The 18149-nt window shown below is 41.4% G+C and overlaps 1 protein-coding gene across 1 annotated transcript in view; it reads right to left on the bottom strand.

The window, feature by feature from the left end:
• Nucleotides 1–772: 772 nt before the first annotated feature.
• Nucleotides 773–18149, bottom strand: part of sh3bp5b (SH3-domain binding protein 5b (BTK-associated)) — a 41454-nt gene continuing 24077 nt past the window's right edge. The window contains exons 4-9 of the mRNA XM_073485961.1: nt 10948–11112; nt 10630–10760; nt 8017–8059; nt 7285–7504; nt 4899–5252; nt 773–1527 (exon numbers count right to left, since the gene is read on the bottom strand). Of these exons, the coding sequence (XP_073342062.1) occupies nt 1316–1527; nt 4899–5252; nt 7285–7504; nt 8017–8059; nt 10630–10760; nt 10948–11112 (1125 nt within the window). The 3' untranslated portion in view covers nt 773–1315. The remainder of the gene's footprint in view (nt 1528–4898; nt 5253–7284; nt 7505–8016; nt 8060–10629; nt 10761–10947; nt 11113–18149) is intronic.

Here is an 18149-nt window from a genome sequence, read left to right as displayed (position 1 = left end):
AATAAATAATAATAAAAAATTCTATAAGATTTTTGTTTGTTTCATGTGTGAAACAGAGTGGAAAAAACAAAATGTGTTGTTGTTTTTCATGTAAAAATTTTTTTTCGATCTGCAAAACGTGGGGATTTTTTTTATCTATATCAAAACTTTTATTTCCCACTTGGTTTCACATGTGAATTTTTTTTTTTTAATCTCCTGCAAAGATGATTTTTTTCTCACACGTTTTCACCGATGGGGAACAAAAGGAACTTGAAAAGATTATCCTGACAAAACTTTTTCCCCTCACCAGTTCTCAAACACAGAAGAGAAACCAATTTAGATCAGACTTAGAAAATGGATCACCTTAGAAAAAAAAAAAATCTTCACTTGCCCCTCAGGGCTTCTGTACGTAATTGTATTGGTGAGAATTATAATAGCATGAAAAAAATATTCCTCGTGGGGGAACTGCTTGTCTTTTTGCTCGAAATGTATCATCACAGCCTAAAGAACAACTTCACAGCATTACAGCAGCAGTATTTTAAATTTTCTTCTTTCTTGAGACGTCTCCTCTCTTCAACCCACAGACGGCCGTCAGACGTACATTTAAAACACAATCATCATGGTGGCAAAAGCTTAAATCAACCAGAGCAACACTTTTCAGAAGCTAATGTGGAAAACAAACAACTCTCTAACATCGGCAGGTCCACAGTGCCTCCACTTGAACACTTTACTTGCATAACTTCAGGAAATACAAAACACTCACAGATCAGATACAGGCGCGTATCGCAGAGGGTTAAGAGATTTAACTTATTTATTGAACATTTCAACGTGTGACTTTAAATTCCTTTAACTTTTAAAGTAAGCAGAACATCTCCTCTGCATGGTTCACAGCATGCCAAGTGCCATTTAACAGTGATGAATTCTCAGTTTTGATGAAGTTACACCAATTATCTAACAGAGAGCTGTTCTCAGATGAGGCTGAACGCTGGCAGCTACAGTCGCTTTTAGTGGAAAAATAACAAAAACAAAATAACATGAATTTCTCTCCATCTTTTTTCTTCCATCACCATTTTCAACACAACAGTGCTCTTTATTTCTCACACATGAGAGTCCTAAGGTGCAATGTCCTTCAGAAGGGAAATGGGAGTAACAACACTGCCGAGATGTACAGGACGCTCACTACACACCGACTATGACATTCAGAGTCTATCTTTGACCGCAGAGGTTGGAAATGGAGTGCAGTTGTTGCAGGTAGCTTATAAACAGCTCAGAACAGTTTATCAGAGAGTTCTGAGTCGAGGCAGAGTCAGAGTCCCTCCATTTTAGCTCCTCAGACTCATTTGACCAGGACCACAGTCTGCCCGGCCTCGGCCTTCTGGGAACAGTTGTCCGTGTTTTTGGCGTTGTCGGCGCGCGGGCGGCGCAGGTTCAGGAAGCTGAAGCGTGCCTCCAGGCTGAAGCTCTTCTTGGTGCTGGAGGCGGAGCTGTTGTTGTTGTTGGCGGTTGGAGCGTTGTCCAGATCCCCCTCCGCACCTTCTGCCCGGTCACCTGCACGGGAGGAGGTCAGTTAATGGTTAACGAGACGTGAGCAAGATGGACATTAATTACAAAGTTTTAAGCTTTGATGGGCTCGGATACATTTTTGTTTTAAAGAGAAGTCAGAAACGCCTCAGACTACTTCTGTCTGCTGAATCAATCATCTCTTGAAAGAACAAAAACATCAGTCAGAACTGATTTGGGGATTTTTAAGGACCAAAGACAAAAACTACATAAAACCAAACCTGAAACGCATCTTAACATATAAATTGATACCAGCGACAAACCAATATCTGCTCGTGTGACTAACCGGTCAGTCTCTGCTGTGTATTACAGTTAAAGATTAACAGACTGAGCTCTGGAGTCAAAATTCATTTCAGCACATTTATGCTGCGTTAAACAAGCTGTTATTATATTAACCTTAAAGTGTTTGTACCTCTAATGCATTGTGTCGGTTTGTTAGTATAAACTCAGCTACTTCTCTCATCTTCACGTGCCTGGATTTATTTAAATCTGACTTTGAACTGCTTAAATGAATTATTACATTTCTTAAATTAATTAAAGAAGACAGACTATTTTTTGATCATATGAAATGAGTCACACTGTTTCAGTGAAAGCAAAATATCACCTGAAACTCTTCAGACAGGCGGCTAAGTTCTGATGAAAAGTGGACGTTCTGCTCTGCTCTGAGGGGCAAGTGAAGACTTTTTTTTCCTGGTGATCCATTTTCTAAGTCTGATCTAAGTTATTTTCTCTCCTGTGTTTGACTTGACAACTGGTGGGAAAAAAAGTTTTGCCAGGATAATCCAAGTTACTCATTTTTTCCCCACACATATTAAAACAAGTGGGGAAAAAAATCATTATGTGTTAAAATGAGTTAAAATTTTCAGGAGCAAAAACAATTCCCTGTGTGAAACAGTGATTTTTTCCCTCAAGATTAATTCTCGGTTTCACACATGGAGAAAAAAATATTTCACTCAAAAAAAAAACAACAACAAAATTCTCATGATTTTTTTTTGTTTGTTTTTTGTGAAACTGAGTGGAAACATTTTTTCCGGAGAATTTTTTTTTTTTCATGTGTGACACAGCGATTATTTTTCCAAGACAAATTCCCGGTTTCACACGTGAAGAAAGAATATTTCACTCATAAAAGCCAAATATGGGTAAAAAGGAAATCCAAAAGTTTTTTGTTGAAAAAAGTGAAAAAATAAAATCTCCTGAAAATGTTTTTATATGTGAAACAGAGTGGGAAAAACATTTTGGGACAAAAAAACAAAAATGTGTGAAACAGTGAAAAAAAATTGGCAGCAAAAAAACATTTATTTCACTCATGAAATGAAAAAAACTGTTTTCACAGATGGAAAAAAAAATAAGGAACTTATTAAAGATTATACTGGCAAAAACAAATGTCCACAGGTTCTCATGTCACAAACAGGAGAGAGGACGATTTGTATCAGACTTTGAAAATGGACCACCAGAAAATGATTTAAAAATAAATCTTCTCTGCCCCGCAGGGCTTCTGTATGGTTTCATGTAACCAGGGTGCAAAATTAACTTTTTTTTATCCACCGGCCAAACGGCTGGTCAACATTCAAATTTAACTAATTTTTTTACCCTGCAAAAACCATGACTTCAACACTTTCATGACCACATTTCAAAGCTGTTTCACACTGAACTACTTTATTTTAAATGCTGTCCACAACAGTTGCATGTAACCTTCACATCTAAAATACAAATCAGTGCTAACTGGCTGCTAAAGTCAACATGAAACCACATCTGCAGAAAAGTACGCTGTGAGCCAGCAGGCGGACACAAACACACACTCAGCTCTCAGGTCTTCATTAAAGCCACCTGAGGTGTGATGAACTATTGCAGATGTGTTTGGTCTCTGCAGGTGAGGCGCTCGGCTCGCTGTCACTTTGACTAATAGGCTCCTGTGGTGGAGCAGGTGTGAGCCGAGCAGGTAGCACGAGATCGTACGTCTTCCCCAGAATAGATTCTCAAACATCATCCATCTCACTTCCCGGTTTACTTTCTGTGTTCGTATGTCTCCTCTGTAACAGCACGTGCTGCACACAAATGGACCCGTTAACAGCCGATGAGCTGCTCTCACGTGCACCCGAACAGTCAACACCTAATATTTATTTCTTTTAAGTTTCTGTTCATTATTGTTACAGCTACAACACAGAGCTGCAACGTACCATTAGGTTGACTGATATATTTGCAGACTTTTTTTCTCAATTAATAATTTAATCTATGAAACATCAAAATAATACATCCTTTAGAATTCTGCAGAGCACAAAGCGATGTTTGAAAATGTTTTAAGAATTGTTTTTTGTTTGACGAGCAGTTCAAAATACAAATAATGTAGTCTTCATATTTGTAGCGGTGACATGGAGACGTCATCCAGTAGCAACTGCTTCTCTATTTCTCTCTCACGCATGGCAAAAGCAGAACCACTGCCAACAACACCGAGAGGACACACTACCTCAAATACACAAACACATCTCAGTCTGATGAGGTACACCTCTGCCGTTTAGTCTTTTTGTTTTTGTGTTGAACAGTAACTCAGAAATCTGGCAATATGGTGCTTATATCACTCTTTCTACCACGTAGTCTACCTTTTTAAAAAGGACCTATTCTAAAGAAAAAAATATTTTTGGGTCTCATTCCCAGCTCGTCAAAAAGTGACGCTTTGGGATGGCGGCCGACCCGTCCTTCAATCCCGAGCTGAGAAACTGAGGGAGCCATTATTTTTGTTGGGAATGAGACTCAAAAATCAGCTTTTCTTACAAACAGGACCTTAAAAGAAGAATATGAAAACATAAACGACACTTGTCAAACGATCTGCTGATCTTCACAAATCAAGACTCGATAGTCCAACAATGGCCAAGCTGTCAGCGCTAAAGAAAAATGTTTCGTGACCATTAAAATTGAAAGACAAATCAAATCGTGTATTTTGGAGAATCGTGTCACCGCTACAGATTTGAGAAATGGAAGCAGATTTGTGGCATTTTTGCTTAAAATGATCAAAAATGTTACTTTAAAAACTACTTATTATTACTAGTTTTAGTATAGTAACACTTTATTATCTGATACAGATCTATATATTGATATAGCAGCTGAGCTTATATTGTCTTAGTACAGATTAATATCTAGGGAAATAAAATTGTTTTTTTCTAGGATTTATTTGAATTTTTATTTCATTTATTTGAATTATTCTGTACAATAACTTAAATTTAATGACGTTCACTATTAAAAACTTATTTTGTTTGAAACATTAACGACCGTAGTCATGTTTACAACCATAGTTAGGGGAAAAAGTAGCATTTCCTAAACCTCTGCCTACATTTATTCTGCTGAAACACAGACACATCACCCACCTCTCTCCAGGTCACATTCTGGTGACGACGCTCCGCTGCACTCGCTGCGAGGCCCGAGCACCGGCGAGATGAGGCCGAAGTCCGACAGCGACACGGTGCTGGGAAGGTCCAGGCTGCAGGGCCGGGACAGAGGAGACGGGGAGGAGGAGGAGGAGGAAGGGGTGGGTGACGGAGAGGCGGAGGAGGACGTGCAGGAGGAGGAGGAGGAGGAGCTGGCGAAGGGGCAGGGCGACAGGAGCTCCTGAGGGCTGCTGGGGGACGAACCCAGGCTGCAGGTGGAGCGAGTCTCCGAGTCTTCCTCCGACATGATGCTGCTGCCGCCACAAGCCTCGTCGTCGAAACACACCGACGCCACTGCAGGAAGACAGAGGGAGGAGGTGAAGGGATAGCAAAGAGAAAGAGAAGGAGACAAAGAGGAAACATTTTAGAAATACATGCGATGAGAGAAAAGGGAAAGACAAGGATGTAGGGTGGAAGGAAAGAAATGAGGGGAAGGTAAAAAGGAACAGAGGGAGAAAGGCAGAGGTGCAGAGTTAAAGAAGAGAAAAGCAGTGGAGGGAGGGAAGAAGGGAAATGAAAAAAAGAGGGAAAGATGTGGAGAAGAAAGAAAGTGCGTGTGAGCTAACAGATATAAAAAGAACTGAGAGGACTGTCACATCGCTCCCAGCGGAGGTGTTTCATTTTCCCCGACATGAATCAAAGCACACGAAGGCACCATCAGTGTCTGTTGTTACATTCAGCATCAGATTCCTTCTTAACAACTTGTAATCACAGCATCTGCTTTTGGATCGGACGCTGCCACTGCTCTGCGGTTACCACGGTAACACCGTCCTATTAATTTTCCGAAGTCATGGCCAACGTGATGCAGAGGGCACGTTTTCATTTTATTCCCTTCGACTGTTATTTCTTCTCTTTCTGCAGTTGTAGTTTGTTCATCTGTCTCAGACACCGTCTGTTAGACCTGAGACGAGGAGACCATTTTTCTGTTGGAAAACCCCTCGAAAGGCCTCGTTTCTACATATTTCTGTGTGCGTACGCATGTCAGTCTGAGGTCGATTCATTTCTACGGGAACCCCCTTCTTATTTTAAGTCTTGAATCTGCCTCGAGTGTGTTGAAGATTTTGGACAGACCGTATGAAGTGTGTGCCGCAAGAAGTTAGCATAAAACCGAATCAGCTAACCAATCGATGAGTTTAACACTCCTTTTCAGTGTTTGACCATCAAACTAACAATTTTTTGTGTGTGCATGCAACAGGTTTTCAAGGTGACTCTTGTCTTTCAATACAAACCATCATAAAGCACAGAATGTACGGGAAAGAAATCAATATAGTTATATAGTCTTACAGAGACCCCGAGTGACAGAAACGACATATATTGTGTGTTTAACAAAATATTTCACAAAACTGGCTACGCAGCAGGCAGCTAACCTCCTCACTTATTTGTCGTCATGCATCATTGGTCCCGTTTCAGTCTTGATAATGGTCCATGTGTATTTAAAAACAGAGAAAATGAGCTTCTCTTTCATGTTAGCGGAGGCGTTTCTATCCATCTGTAAAGAAATTCATTTCCTTGCTTTGAACACTAAAAAGGCAAACGTCTGTAATTATGGAGAAAAAACAAAACCGTGTAGAAACGAGATGTAGGACTTAAGAATTTGGGCGGTAAAGCTTAGAATGAGGTTGAGGTTAAGTTAAGTGTAAAGGTCAGGGGTCAGGCGTGTAATTGTCATAATTGATTTTAGGGTTATAGGCTCAGAGATGCATCATTTCAACGTGAGGTTTCTTAGTCTAGAAATTCATGTCTGTGTGTGTTTGAGTGCAAATCTGTCACAACAGACTTTCCTCTTTTCCTGGTTCATGTTTAAACTAATGTGAAGTTTATGAGTTTATCTGCCGTCCTTCACTCGTCTGTCCCCTCTGATTTCCTTCACCGCTTTGACTCTTATCAGACTTTCCAAGAACCACAAACCAGGAATTCAGGGAAATGGACAAGAGCTGACTGTCTGTCTGTGTTTTCTCAAGTATAGTGACGTAAACACAGCTGCTCAAGAGTCCGTCTCCACTTCACAAGTGCTTCCAGTAGGAAAACTTGCTTTACAAGAACAAGCAGACCCTTTCAAAAAGTCAATTTTTGCCTCAGGGATATGTTTGCCACGTCAGTTTTTCTCTCGAACATTTAACACATTGTCTGTGCTATTCTTACAGAGCGGAAACTAAATCTAATTACAGCTAAAGCTGACATTTAGAGAGTCACCAGGTGTGAAGCTGAAGCAGCGAGATGTGAAGGTTTAACATTTACTAATTGGCCTTTTATCTGATCAGGACACTCGTCTGAGTCGTCCCTGAGTAGAGTTTATTCTCTTTCAGACGTGTCGTGCAGTACTCACTGGATATTCCGTCGGACTCCATCTTAAAGTTGGAGATGTCGTCCCCAGAGACACTGTCGCCCTCGGCGCCCACGCCACGCCCCCGGGGGCCCATGGCGGAGCTCCGCCGTCGCTCGTGGATCTCGTCTGAGATCATCTCCAGGTTCCTGAGGGCCGTCTTGTATTCGCCTTTGGCCTGAGACAGTTTGGCCTGCCGCTCGTCCACGTTCTTCTTCAGGTTCTGGAGGGGAGACGATCAGAGAGAGAGAAAGGAGGGCGATGATGAAGGTCGTGGCATAAACTGCCTTAGACTAGATTAGACTGCCTTACATACATTTTATTTCATATTTCAAATCTTTTATAGATGCTCAAAGTCTCTCTAATCTATTCTAACTGCTGTAACAGGTACTGTCCTCAAAAGATAGAATTTTTTCCTTATTCGATATAAAAATGGGGGCAAAATCTAAGCTTTGTGTTGCACAGCACTCCTCCTGCTGTTTACAGTCAGGATGCTCTTTGTTCCGAACAAAGCTAACAGCTGCTCGAGTCAGGAGGAAAAACAAATCCAGTCTGATCACAGCCTTAAGCACACAGACTTAGCACAGTATCAACACTGCAGCGCCGACACGGCGAGTCCACAGATTCTGAATGTTGGTGGTGAAGGTTTGTTAACCCTTAATCTAACAGTAACCTTCAGAGGGGATCTGTGGGGTTGAAAGGGAGGTAAATTACAGCTGAGCTGCCGTCACGTACCTCCAGCTGCAGATAGTACTTCGCCTTCATCTCAAAGTAGGGCCTGCGGAGGAGGAAGAGGAGGGTCAGGAGAGGGAGAGAGAGAGGAAAAGATTAGATCATAGGGGAGAAAACAGAGTAACCCAGAAAAAGAGCAGTACCCACATCATCACCATGGCAACCCGGAGGAAGAGAGGGAGATAAAGGGGTTGTGATGTCGGATGAGCGAACGATGCAGAGCGGATTAACAGTCTGCTGAGGCGACGCGCAGCGAGACTGCAGCTGATAATGCAGGAAGAACTGGATCCAGAACCAACGACCGTAAACAGAACCAAGTGCTGATAATTACAAGAGACTAAAGATTCAAGACCTGACTATATTCTAGTTTTTTGGTTTTCATGCTTCAGATTGTGAAGTTACAAGTAAGAAATTCAACTTCTATACTTCACTTTCCTTGTTTTCGCTGTTTTCAGTGACGCTTCAGGTACAGAATCAATCAATAATCGTGAGTGGAATAAAAGTTTGCCATCTTGGCTCAGATAACAGAGCCTTGTGTTATTACAGTATCATTTCCACAGGTAGTTATAATCCTCAGCTACAATATTTATGAACATCATGATGTTGTTTTTTTGTCTCTTCTGTGATCCAACCAGAAATATATCTGGGAGTTCATCTTCCCTCACGCTCGTGCTGCTGCAGCTGGATGTGCTTTGATTTGTTCAGACTAAAATTAGAAACGAGGCAGTTGGCTTGAGTAGAAATGGCAGCCGTGACTCGAGGCAGATCTGACCTGTAAAAGCTCAGAATCTAACTGTTAAAACAATGCTTTTTTTTCTCTCTGCTTCTTCTACCGTTTCAATCTTAGAAGAAGGTTGTCAGTTTGAGCCTCGTGAATTTCCTCTGCTTAATCTGCAGAAACAGCAATTTTTATCCTGGCAAAACACATTTATTTTTTTCCCACCAGCTCTCATGTCATAAAAACAGCCAAGAAAAACAATTTCGATCACCAGAAAAACAAAAACAAATCCTTACTTGCCCCTCAGGGCTTCTGTAGTAGTTATTATTTATTTTTTATTTTCTTCCCAGGAGAAATTTCTCTTGTCATGTGTGAAACCAGGCGGGAAAAAAACTGAGGAGAACTTTTCTTTCAATCAGTTTCACATGATATTTTCTCCGGTTCTCAAGTAATGAAAAAGAAAAAATATATATTTTTTGTTTTGTTTTTGTAACAGATGTATTGTAGCTGATGAATGGGCTAATTAGCCTGCTAACAAACGGATCAAAGGGCCAGAATGAGGCTGGTCAAGAGCCGTATTGGACGACTTGCCGCCAGTTGAAAAGGTCTGAGTTAAAATCAAAGTACTGAGCTGTGATCTCTGAGAGACGCAGGGCAAAAATACAAAATCTTAAAAGTGTGTGACAGATGAACAGTAGTAGTCATTTATTTTCAGTCCTAAATTTTTCCAAAAGTAATGCCAAGAAACTGACAAGAAACTACTGAATGAAAAGCTGCAGGCTGAAGCTTTGGCTTGTTATAGTCTTTTTCCATAAAAGCAGTCTTCTCTCCACGAGGTTTAAGCCGACCCAGTGTTGTACAGAAATACTGAGAGAAAGTTAGAAATATTGCCGATGGGAAGTCCGTGTCCTGGAGTTTTTATTCATTACATTTTTCATTTCAGATGTCACCTGGGACATGACTAATTCTGAGGTTTCGCTCTAACAACCGCATCATTTCCTTTAAATGATGATAATACAGGAGTGCATCACCTCGTGACAGCAGCAGATGTAGCCTGACTTCCCCTTTAAACACCTGACTGCTTCAAATAAACACACCGGTTAGATGTGGTCATGGTGGAGTTTCACTGCTTGAGGAAGAATCCACTTTCACCAGAATAGAGAAGAGCAACCAGCTTTTAAAAAGATACAAGTTAAAGGATAAAACTACGTCACGGTTTGTTTCAACCGGCTTGGAAAACCAGAAATGACATCGTCCGGTAGTAGAAACACTTTCACTTCACTAGAGGGACACTGAGTTATGCTGCTGGACAGAATTATTGTCCTGAATCTCAAAGGGTTTTATGATCAATCCTCGAGTCTGTAAGGGAGACTCGACAAACAATAGATGACATTATGTTGAAGGGGATTTTACTTCTTTGTCTGCAGCTCAACATTTGGCTCAACACCACCTACCAGCACTCAGTCGTGCACTGACGGTCTGGTTCAGCAGCTCGGCACCTCGCTGCGACCGCATGCTGCTAACAGAATAAATGGTCCAATATAAAACCGGGCTGGAGACTGGAGCTAGATAAGAACACTGCTGTTTGACTGCAGTATCACTAGATTCAGTTTTAAATAATGTCCAAAGACACAAACTAGACTTGTGCAAAAATCAGACAAGTTGATTTAAACTGTAGTTTTACACAAAATGAAATTAAGTTTGACTTCTTTTGGTAAAATTATGACTTTTATTGTTGCAATTTTACGACTTTTCGAGTATAATTGTCATCAGCTGTTTAAAGCCAGCTGCAGAGTTCATGTTAATCCTCTTGACTCTACTTTTCTTTCCCTCTCGGTCTCAACATGAATAGGCAGGGACACTTGATGTGCTGGTCAGAAGCAGACGGAGTTTCTTACTTCGACTTGTTGATGGTGCGTTTGAGTTTTTTCTCCAGCTGCTTCATGCGGCCGATCGCTGCCGTGTACTTGGCCGCCGTCTCCTTGTGCACCAGCTCGCTTCTCGTCTTGGTGTGCTCCGCCTCCATCACCTGCAACGGCCAATCAGAACTCACAGTCAGCCTCCAAACAAAATCAGTACAGTCAGCCAGCAACTCTGAAGATATACAATTTAATAATAAGCTAAGAAATAATAAACTAAATGTTCAGCAAAGCATTAAACCTAAAACACTGTTCCTCAGTCTCTGGTGTCTGCTCCCCCCTCTCCCCCCTCCTCACCCGCTGGGTGGCGTGATTCAACATCTCCTGCCAGGCCGAGTCAAACTGCCGGTTGTCCTCCTCCAGGAGCCGCTGCTCGGCCAGGGAGATGGTCTCCTTCGCTGCCCGCAGGACCTCGGTGGCTCTCTGGAAGTCTTGCGTGGCCTTCTGGGCCTCCAGCTGAGCCTGGAAGACACACAGGGAGTCCGTCTGTCATCAGAACATCTGTTGATTAATCTGTTGTCAGTCGATTCATTGACTATTATCATTCCCGACCCCTTTGGTATAAAGCATCACTGATCAGCTGTGTTGGAGTTATTTCTCTGCAGGATTTCTCTGTATTGAAATTTAAATTTCAAACAGTTGCAGTTAAGCCTCTTTTCATAGTCACCGAACTCAACAACTCTCTACGGATCCACCGTAGGGCTGCACTCAATGAGCACTAAATAAATCATCCACAGAGCGGTTTGTAGAATATATAACTTGTTCTTTTTATGTTAAAAGTGGTTCCTGTTTGGCTGAAAAGTTCCTCTGGAGAAACACAGTTGGAAAATAGCCAGTTTAACTCTGTTTTTTTTAGAGTTATTGTCCAGTAAGAGTCTCAATGAACCTTTATCACTTACAAAGCTAAAATAATTATCAGTGTGCAACATCAAATCATCCTTCATTTTGTTATTTTTCCAAAAGATTTCAGGCTGCAACTTACACAAGAATGTTTTTTTCCAAACTTCTAGTCGATAAAATGCCAAAAAAGTAAAAACAAAAAAAGCCGATCCAACATTTCCAGAGCCAGAGGAGATGTCTTCAGATTTCTGTCCTAAAATACATATATTTAATATTATATACAGTATGTGTTGTTTTAAATGAGGGTAAAGCTACACAGGACCAATATAATTATAATTTTAATAATGTAACATTTCGTAATATGTTTGTAAGGAAATACTTGAGTTTTTTTGCTGAATGCTGAAACAGTTTGTTAGAGTTTGGACCTGGATGCCTTGTTGCTCCTGTTGTCTCAGAAGACGGAAAATCTGATTTAACAGGCATGTTTTCCAACAATAAAAAACAAGTCAGCCCTAGAATAACCCCAAACTGCGGCTTTCTTGTTTAATGTCATTCATCTGCTGCTGAGGACAGAGAGTCAGCTGAGAAAACATCATCCAGAGATTTTCTTAAGGTGAGTTATTATAATTCACAAACTAAAAACATCAGTGACCATGACTTAACCTCTACAGTGTTTACAGATTCTTCTCAGCGTAGAAAATGCAAAGATTTTCTCTGGTATGCATCTCAGTATGTTGACTTAACAGCAGGAAATGTCACGTTTTATGTTAGGAAGCGTCACTGCTTCTTGCTCTTGCTCAACAAATGTCCATTACAGTTTTCCAGAACTCGTACTGATGTATTCAAATCACTTGATTACCAATTCAAAACCAAAAAGATTGAATTCAGAAAAAGGTAGAATGAAAATCTTCACCATTAGAAGATTTCTATCATCTCATCACATCACCAAACCCCTCTGTCAGGTATCATTCTTATGTTAATGTATTCTGAAGTATTTGTCCACAGAAAGGCTGGAAATAAACCTGTAATAGATGATGTGAGTGTAAAAAGATGATGACAGTGAGAGTAAAAAGAGTCGTGCTCCAAAACGCTGCAGGCCAACAAAAGCTACAGAGAGACTGTAAAGGCTCGGTGCTGCAGCAGTCTGCAACGCTTCACTCCAGCTGTTCGAGCGACACAGCAGCACAATGAAGGATCCTGTTGTCTGTGTGTCTGTGTGAGGAGATACAGAGACGACGGAGACGCAAGCTGTGTCCCAATTCAGGGACGCAGACGTCACAGCGGGTCAACTCGACTGAGTTATGATCACTTCTCAAGGACACACTGTTGTTTCCTCCTGTGCTACAGTCAGGTCTTTATGGCGCACTCATTTTAGTGCTGTTTTCTGACCTATATTATGATTGCAAATTAAATTACAGATTGTTTTCCACTAAGGATGCATGAAAGCACTTAAGAGTTTTCTCACAAGTGGCATTATAAATACTGATTTTAGCTTCAGTAATGGTCAACTGACAAAAGACCAAACAACTTATCAATTAATCAAGAAAATAATGAATCACCAATGAAAATAATCATTAGTTGAAGCACTCATTAACAGTTTGGTGATAGCTTTGTATTAGCACTGGCTTCACAGACTAAACTCAGAATCCTGAAGGTCCTAGTCTGGAGCTGTAACCACTGAAAAACACTGATGTGAACACCATCCAGTAGCTGTTGGTTATTAACTTGATAACCACCAAAAATAATGATGCTAAAACTAGATTGTTTATGCCGACAAACACCCACCACTCTGTTGCTCTTTCTGAAAAATGATAGCCGATTTGGCTTCAAAGATGGCTTCACCACTCTTGACAGTAGGTTCAACTTCAATTAGCTACTGTAGATAAAAATTGCTAGCAACTGTTGCCACTTTAGCTATTATTTCACCTTCCAGCTTGTAAAGACACTGTTAATAGCGTGATAACAGTCTAATTAAAGTCGTGGCTCTTGTGGTTTGAAAAGTCTGTGGAAGTTAACTGGATTTATATCTCAGATAATTACCAGAAGATGTACCCAGTACATTCTCTGCAGCTTATCTGTCGTTGAAACGTCACAGCTCTTACTGTAAAAAGTGCACAGATTAGTTTTGGTCTGCGTGAGGCTGAAGGCAGGATGTGCTGCTACTGCCACACACTCATATGCCCTAACCAAGATTGACAAAACCAAAGAGAGTGTGTGTGTGTTTAGGACGGCGTCAGCAGCATTAAGCTAATCCTTCTCTCTTCTGATGTGTAAGCTGGAGCTGGCAGCACTAACTTTAACCCAGAATTGGGCGTTTTTCTGTGACTGAAGGAGCGAGAGGGGAAGTGTGAGCGAGCGAGCAGCGTATGCAAATATAATGTACAGTATGAATGTGATGAATCATCACCGATGTGTTGCAGTGAACTCCAGCTCATCTTCCTCTCTCTCTCTCTCTCTCTCTCTCTGTGTGAAAGCTTGACTCAAACTCCTGAAGTCCTCTGAAGTTTTGCAGCAAACACCGACTCAGAGGAAGAGCTCAGTAAGAAGAGGGAAGAAAATAAACCAATGCAGACCAAAGGAAACTGTACGCCCGCTCAGTGACGGCAGCTGAAGACGCTTTACTGAATATTAAATCAGAAGTTGACTGACCCAGTTTATGCCAACAAACTTACTGTACAACTTTCCTGTCTCTATAGTTCTTCAGCAGGGACACATGTACAACTATATTTCATTATTTTGATTAGAAATGTAAAAATGTGTCATTTATGAGCAGTTTCAATCCACAGATCCGGTATCAGTCGTCCATCAGGTCTCTCAGTGAACCTCCAGTCTGCAGACGCTGTGACATCACCACATGCTCGCTCTAATTTCATTATCGACGCTCATCAACATGCCAGCGCAGCAAGAAGCAAACAACCTCTGCCTTGTCTCCGTCATGAGTTCGGCTTTGTGTTCCACGCCGTCTGAATGCACATGCTGCCTGAACGCTACAAAGAGCCATGTGTCACCTACAGCAAGTCTCCTGTGGTCTGACATGAAGGTCCTTCTACAGCCAACATGTGTCGACCAACATCTCTTTGACCTTCAAAGTGTTGCTGAGCAACAAAACTCAACTCATCACGTGTTTGTGTTCTTTAACAACGTGCTGATCGGTGGTAATAGTTGTGTTGTGCAGCTCAACGGTTTTTGCTGCTGTGGTGTTGAACTAGTAGCAGTTCAAGATGGGTTAAATCACAGTTGTACTGTGTAGGTGACAATAAAATAAGGCTGTCCCGAGTATCAATTTTGGGCCTTTCGACGCTTCAGTGAAAATTTCCCACGAGTATTTAAAGCTTCGACAGCAGGGAGCTTCGACTTTCTTCAAACTTGCATCACTATTTGCTTATATATTTCACTATAGGTGTAATTATGAATCTAATTAGATACAAGGACAGGAGGGGAGACATCAACCCCTGCCGAGTCCATCCCCACCTCCAGAGTCTCAAGATTCAAAGGTCAAGCTCATACCTGTCACAGCATGCAGAGCTCAAATGCTCCATTGCGAGGATGGTTTTCTGCTCATGTTAACCAATTTTTCCTGTGAACATCTGATGCTGGTAGGTGTTGACATGAGCTGAGGCTGTAAGTACTTTTAGACAAAGATCTGGTACCACTGTGTTGTTTGGGTGGAGGCACGGCGCAACATCGTCGACGCCCCGGCCATCAATCATATCGACCTGTACCATTCACTACAGGCCGCTGCTGCTATACTTCAACTGAGCTTCAAGTAGAGGAAGTTATTAAATCATATTTCACGAATAATAGGATACAATAGGGAGTTTTTCTACAGCAAGTTTTGCTATATAACATTTTAAGTATTGTTTATTGAGTGACGAGGTTTATATTTCAGGAAACTCGGATAATAGTAAAATCTTCTTGCCTCTGTTATGAACCTCGGTGTTAGAGCTGCCGTCATGTTTACAGTGAAAATGATGAGGAACTAGTCTGACATGTCCTAAATATGTCTGCCACACAGAGGATACCCTTTCGATTTAGGTAACACATGACCTTTATTTTGCCTGATCCTCAAGCCAAACTAAGTAAAGTAGAAGCAGAAGTAAAGATCTGTTGGCTTTTCGATTTGTCATCCCACTGATAACAGCCTCACAGGGCCACTTGTGCTGCAGTTTTTAGTCTTGTTTTCCTTCTCTTCCTCCTCCTCTCTCGTCACGTTGTCCACGAGAATCTCATCCCACACGTGCTCACTGCCGCCTCTCATCCATCCCACTCCCCTCCTCCCTCGTCCTGTCAGCACTGACAGTAAACACTGCTTCAGTCAAGAAGAAATAAAAAGTCTTTTTTTGGTCTCTCAGTTAACACTTTCCAGTTTGAATTCTATTGTTTACAGAATAATTTAGCTTGTTTTTTCTTACTAGTCATACTTCTTTAAGCTAAACGTTTGTTCATGTGTCTCACGGTTGAGCAGTTGTATAAATGAAACCAAAGTGCACAAAATGTAAGCACATTTGAAGGGAAGCGTGTCAGTGAAGCACAACAACAGACAAACAACTAAATACAGCGTGATAAATAAAGCTGCAGCCTGCTGCCTCTTTGTCCTAGTTTCAGCTACAGTAAAAACAGTGACACATCAATGCGGTCATCAACAAGAGAGAGGCTGGACAGAGTGAGAAGAGATAAAAGATTTTAAAGTCTGTCACGCTCTGTCGATTTACAGTTTCATCAAAACACCCTCATTAATATGTATGATTTTGGAGTTTGGATGTGTGTCACAGTTGATCGTGTGATTTCAAAGCTGCTTTAACAGCCTTCATTCTTCTGGTTTCAGTCCAGATGTTGAACCTGAGGCAGAGATTTGATCCCAATCAGACACAAGAGCATCAAGTGCATTACATTTCTTTATGGAGCCGATTTTAAGCTGTGTACGTACTTTATTATATTAAAGCCTACAAAGACAAGACAGACAACAAATAACAACTGTTTCCACCAAGATATTTTAGTCTTGGCAGCCAGAAAAAGGACATGAAACATCTGAGTTAATACAAAAGGACTTCTGTATTCTGTTTTATTTCATTTATGTAGAGTTTGAATGAATTGTGTTTAATGATAAGTTGACGAGGCATTTAAGCTCGTCTTAGTTGAATAAAAGAGAGAAACGTGAATTCAGAGGGTGTTCGGTTGTATTTTTCAGTTTAGTAAGAAAAACAGGTGATTCATGTCCGATTTATTGCTCATCCCGTTCAAATAATACTGATAAACAGCTCGACAGTCGACATGTTTGTCCCTATTAATGTGCATTATGTGTTTGTAAACACTGCCATGTTGAAACAGGAAGGGGCCCCTCCCAAAACTGTCAACACAAACTCTGAAGCACGATATCGTCTTCAAACGTTTCACACTGTAGCCTGAAGACATGAAGCCTTCAGTTGCATTGGTCCGAGCTACACAAAGCAACCTCAGACGAAAAAGTAGACACAAGTATGTAGGCGGAAGAACAGAGCGATTTATTTAAAGCTTGGTGTGTAACTCTGTGTGGTTTCACAGTTCACTGCTAACAGCTAGTGAGCTGTCACACACAGCAGGTCAGTTCTGCTTTTAACTGCGTGTTAACGTGTGCTGCATCACTTTGAATTGACGTGACAGGAAAAACGATCTTCTCTATTTTCGAACTCTTTTGTCGCTCTCTGCGTTACATCTCTTCCTCTCCATCTCTTCAGTTTTTCCTGATTTCCTGCTCTTTTCTCCAGTCTTTCCTTTGACTGCCCTCTTATCTCTCCCTGTCTCTTCAACTTTGTCTTTCTCCGGCTCTGTTTCTATCTTTATCTTCCCGTCTCCTTCCGTCCATCTCCATCTCTCGCTAACATCTCTCCCTCCATCACATTCTCTCTGCTCTGTGCTGCTGCTTCGTCCATCTCCCTCTATCCTTTCTTTCTCTCCTCTCTCTCCCAATCTGTCACTTTCTATATCACACTTAATCTCTCTTGCTTGCTAGATTTCTGCCTTTCTGTCGGCCTCTTTTACATCTCTTTCCCTCCATTTCTTGCCTAATCTTCCCCTCTCCGTTTCCCTCTACCCCTCTCTCCATCTCCGTTCTCAGCATCGTCTTGACTCATCTCTGTCGCTCCATCTTTCTTCCTCTCATTTGCTCTGCGACTTATATTTTAATCACTCCGCATGAAGGCCCATGAAATTTTCAGAGAGACCGTCCTCCGGAGGGAAGCCAACGTGTAAGTAATGCAGAAGTTTAGAAAGCGAGCTGCTCCGTTAGAAAAGGCAATTTGGCTCTACGGGCGCTTCAATTATTCAAGGAAACCCTTAAAACAGAGAAAACATGCTTTGTTAACTTATTAACTGAAAGAAAAGAATGGGAAAAGATGGATGACGGCCAGGGGAAGGTGAAAAAAAAGGATATATTATGTGTGACTTCAGCCATAATGGCCTTCCAAAATCTGTTATCGGTCAGAGCCCGGCAGAGAGAGGAAGACATAAAGGAAGAAAGATGGGAGGACAGACAGCGAGGACAGTTAGATGTCTCATCATCAGTCAGAGCTGTCGAAGAAAGACACTCTGGTGAAATGAGCCTTTAGATCATGAAAGGCTTTCCATTGACCTTCACATTGTCCTCATGACGATAAAAACAAGACACGTTCAGACTTCACAGT

This window comes from Pagrus major, chromosome 17, assembly GCF_040436345.1.
Source record: "Pagrus major chromosome 17, Pma_NU_1.0".
NCBI classification, from domain to species: domain Eukaryota; kingdom Metazoa; phylum Chordata; class Actinopteri; order Spariformes; family Sparidae; genus Pagrus; species Pagrus major.
Note: the sequence above shows the minus strand (reverse complement) of the source record. Positions and strands in the feature narration are given on the sequence as shown.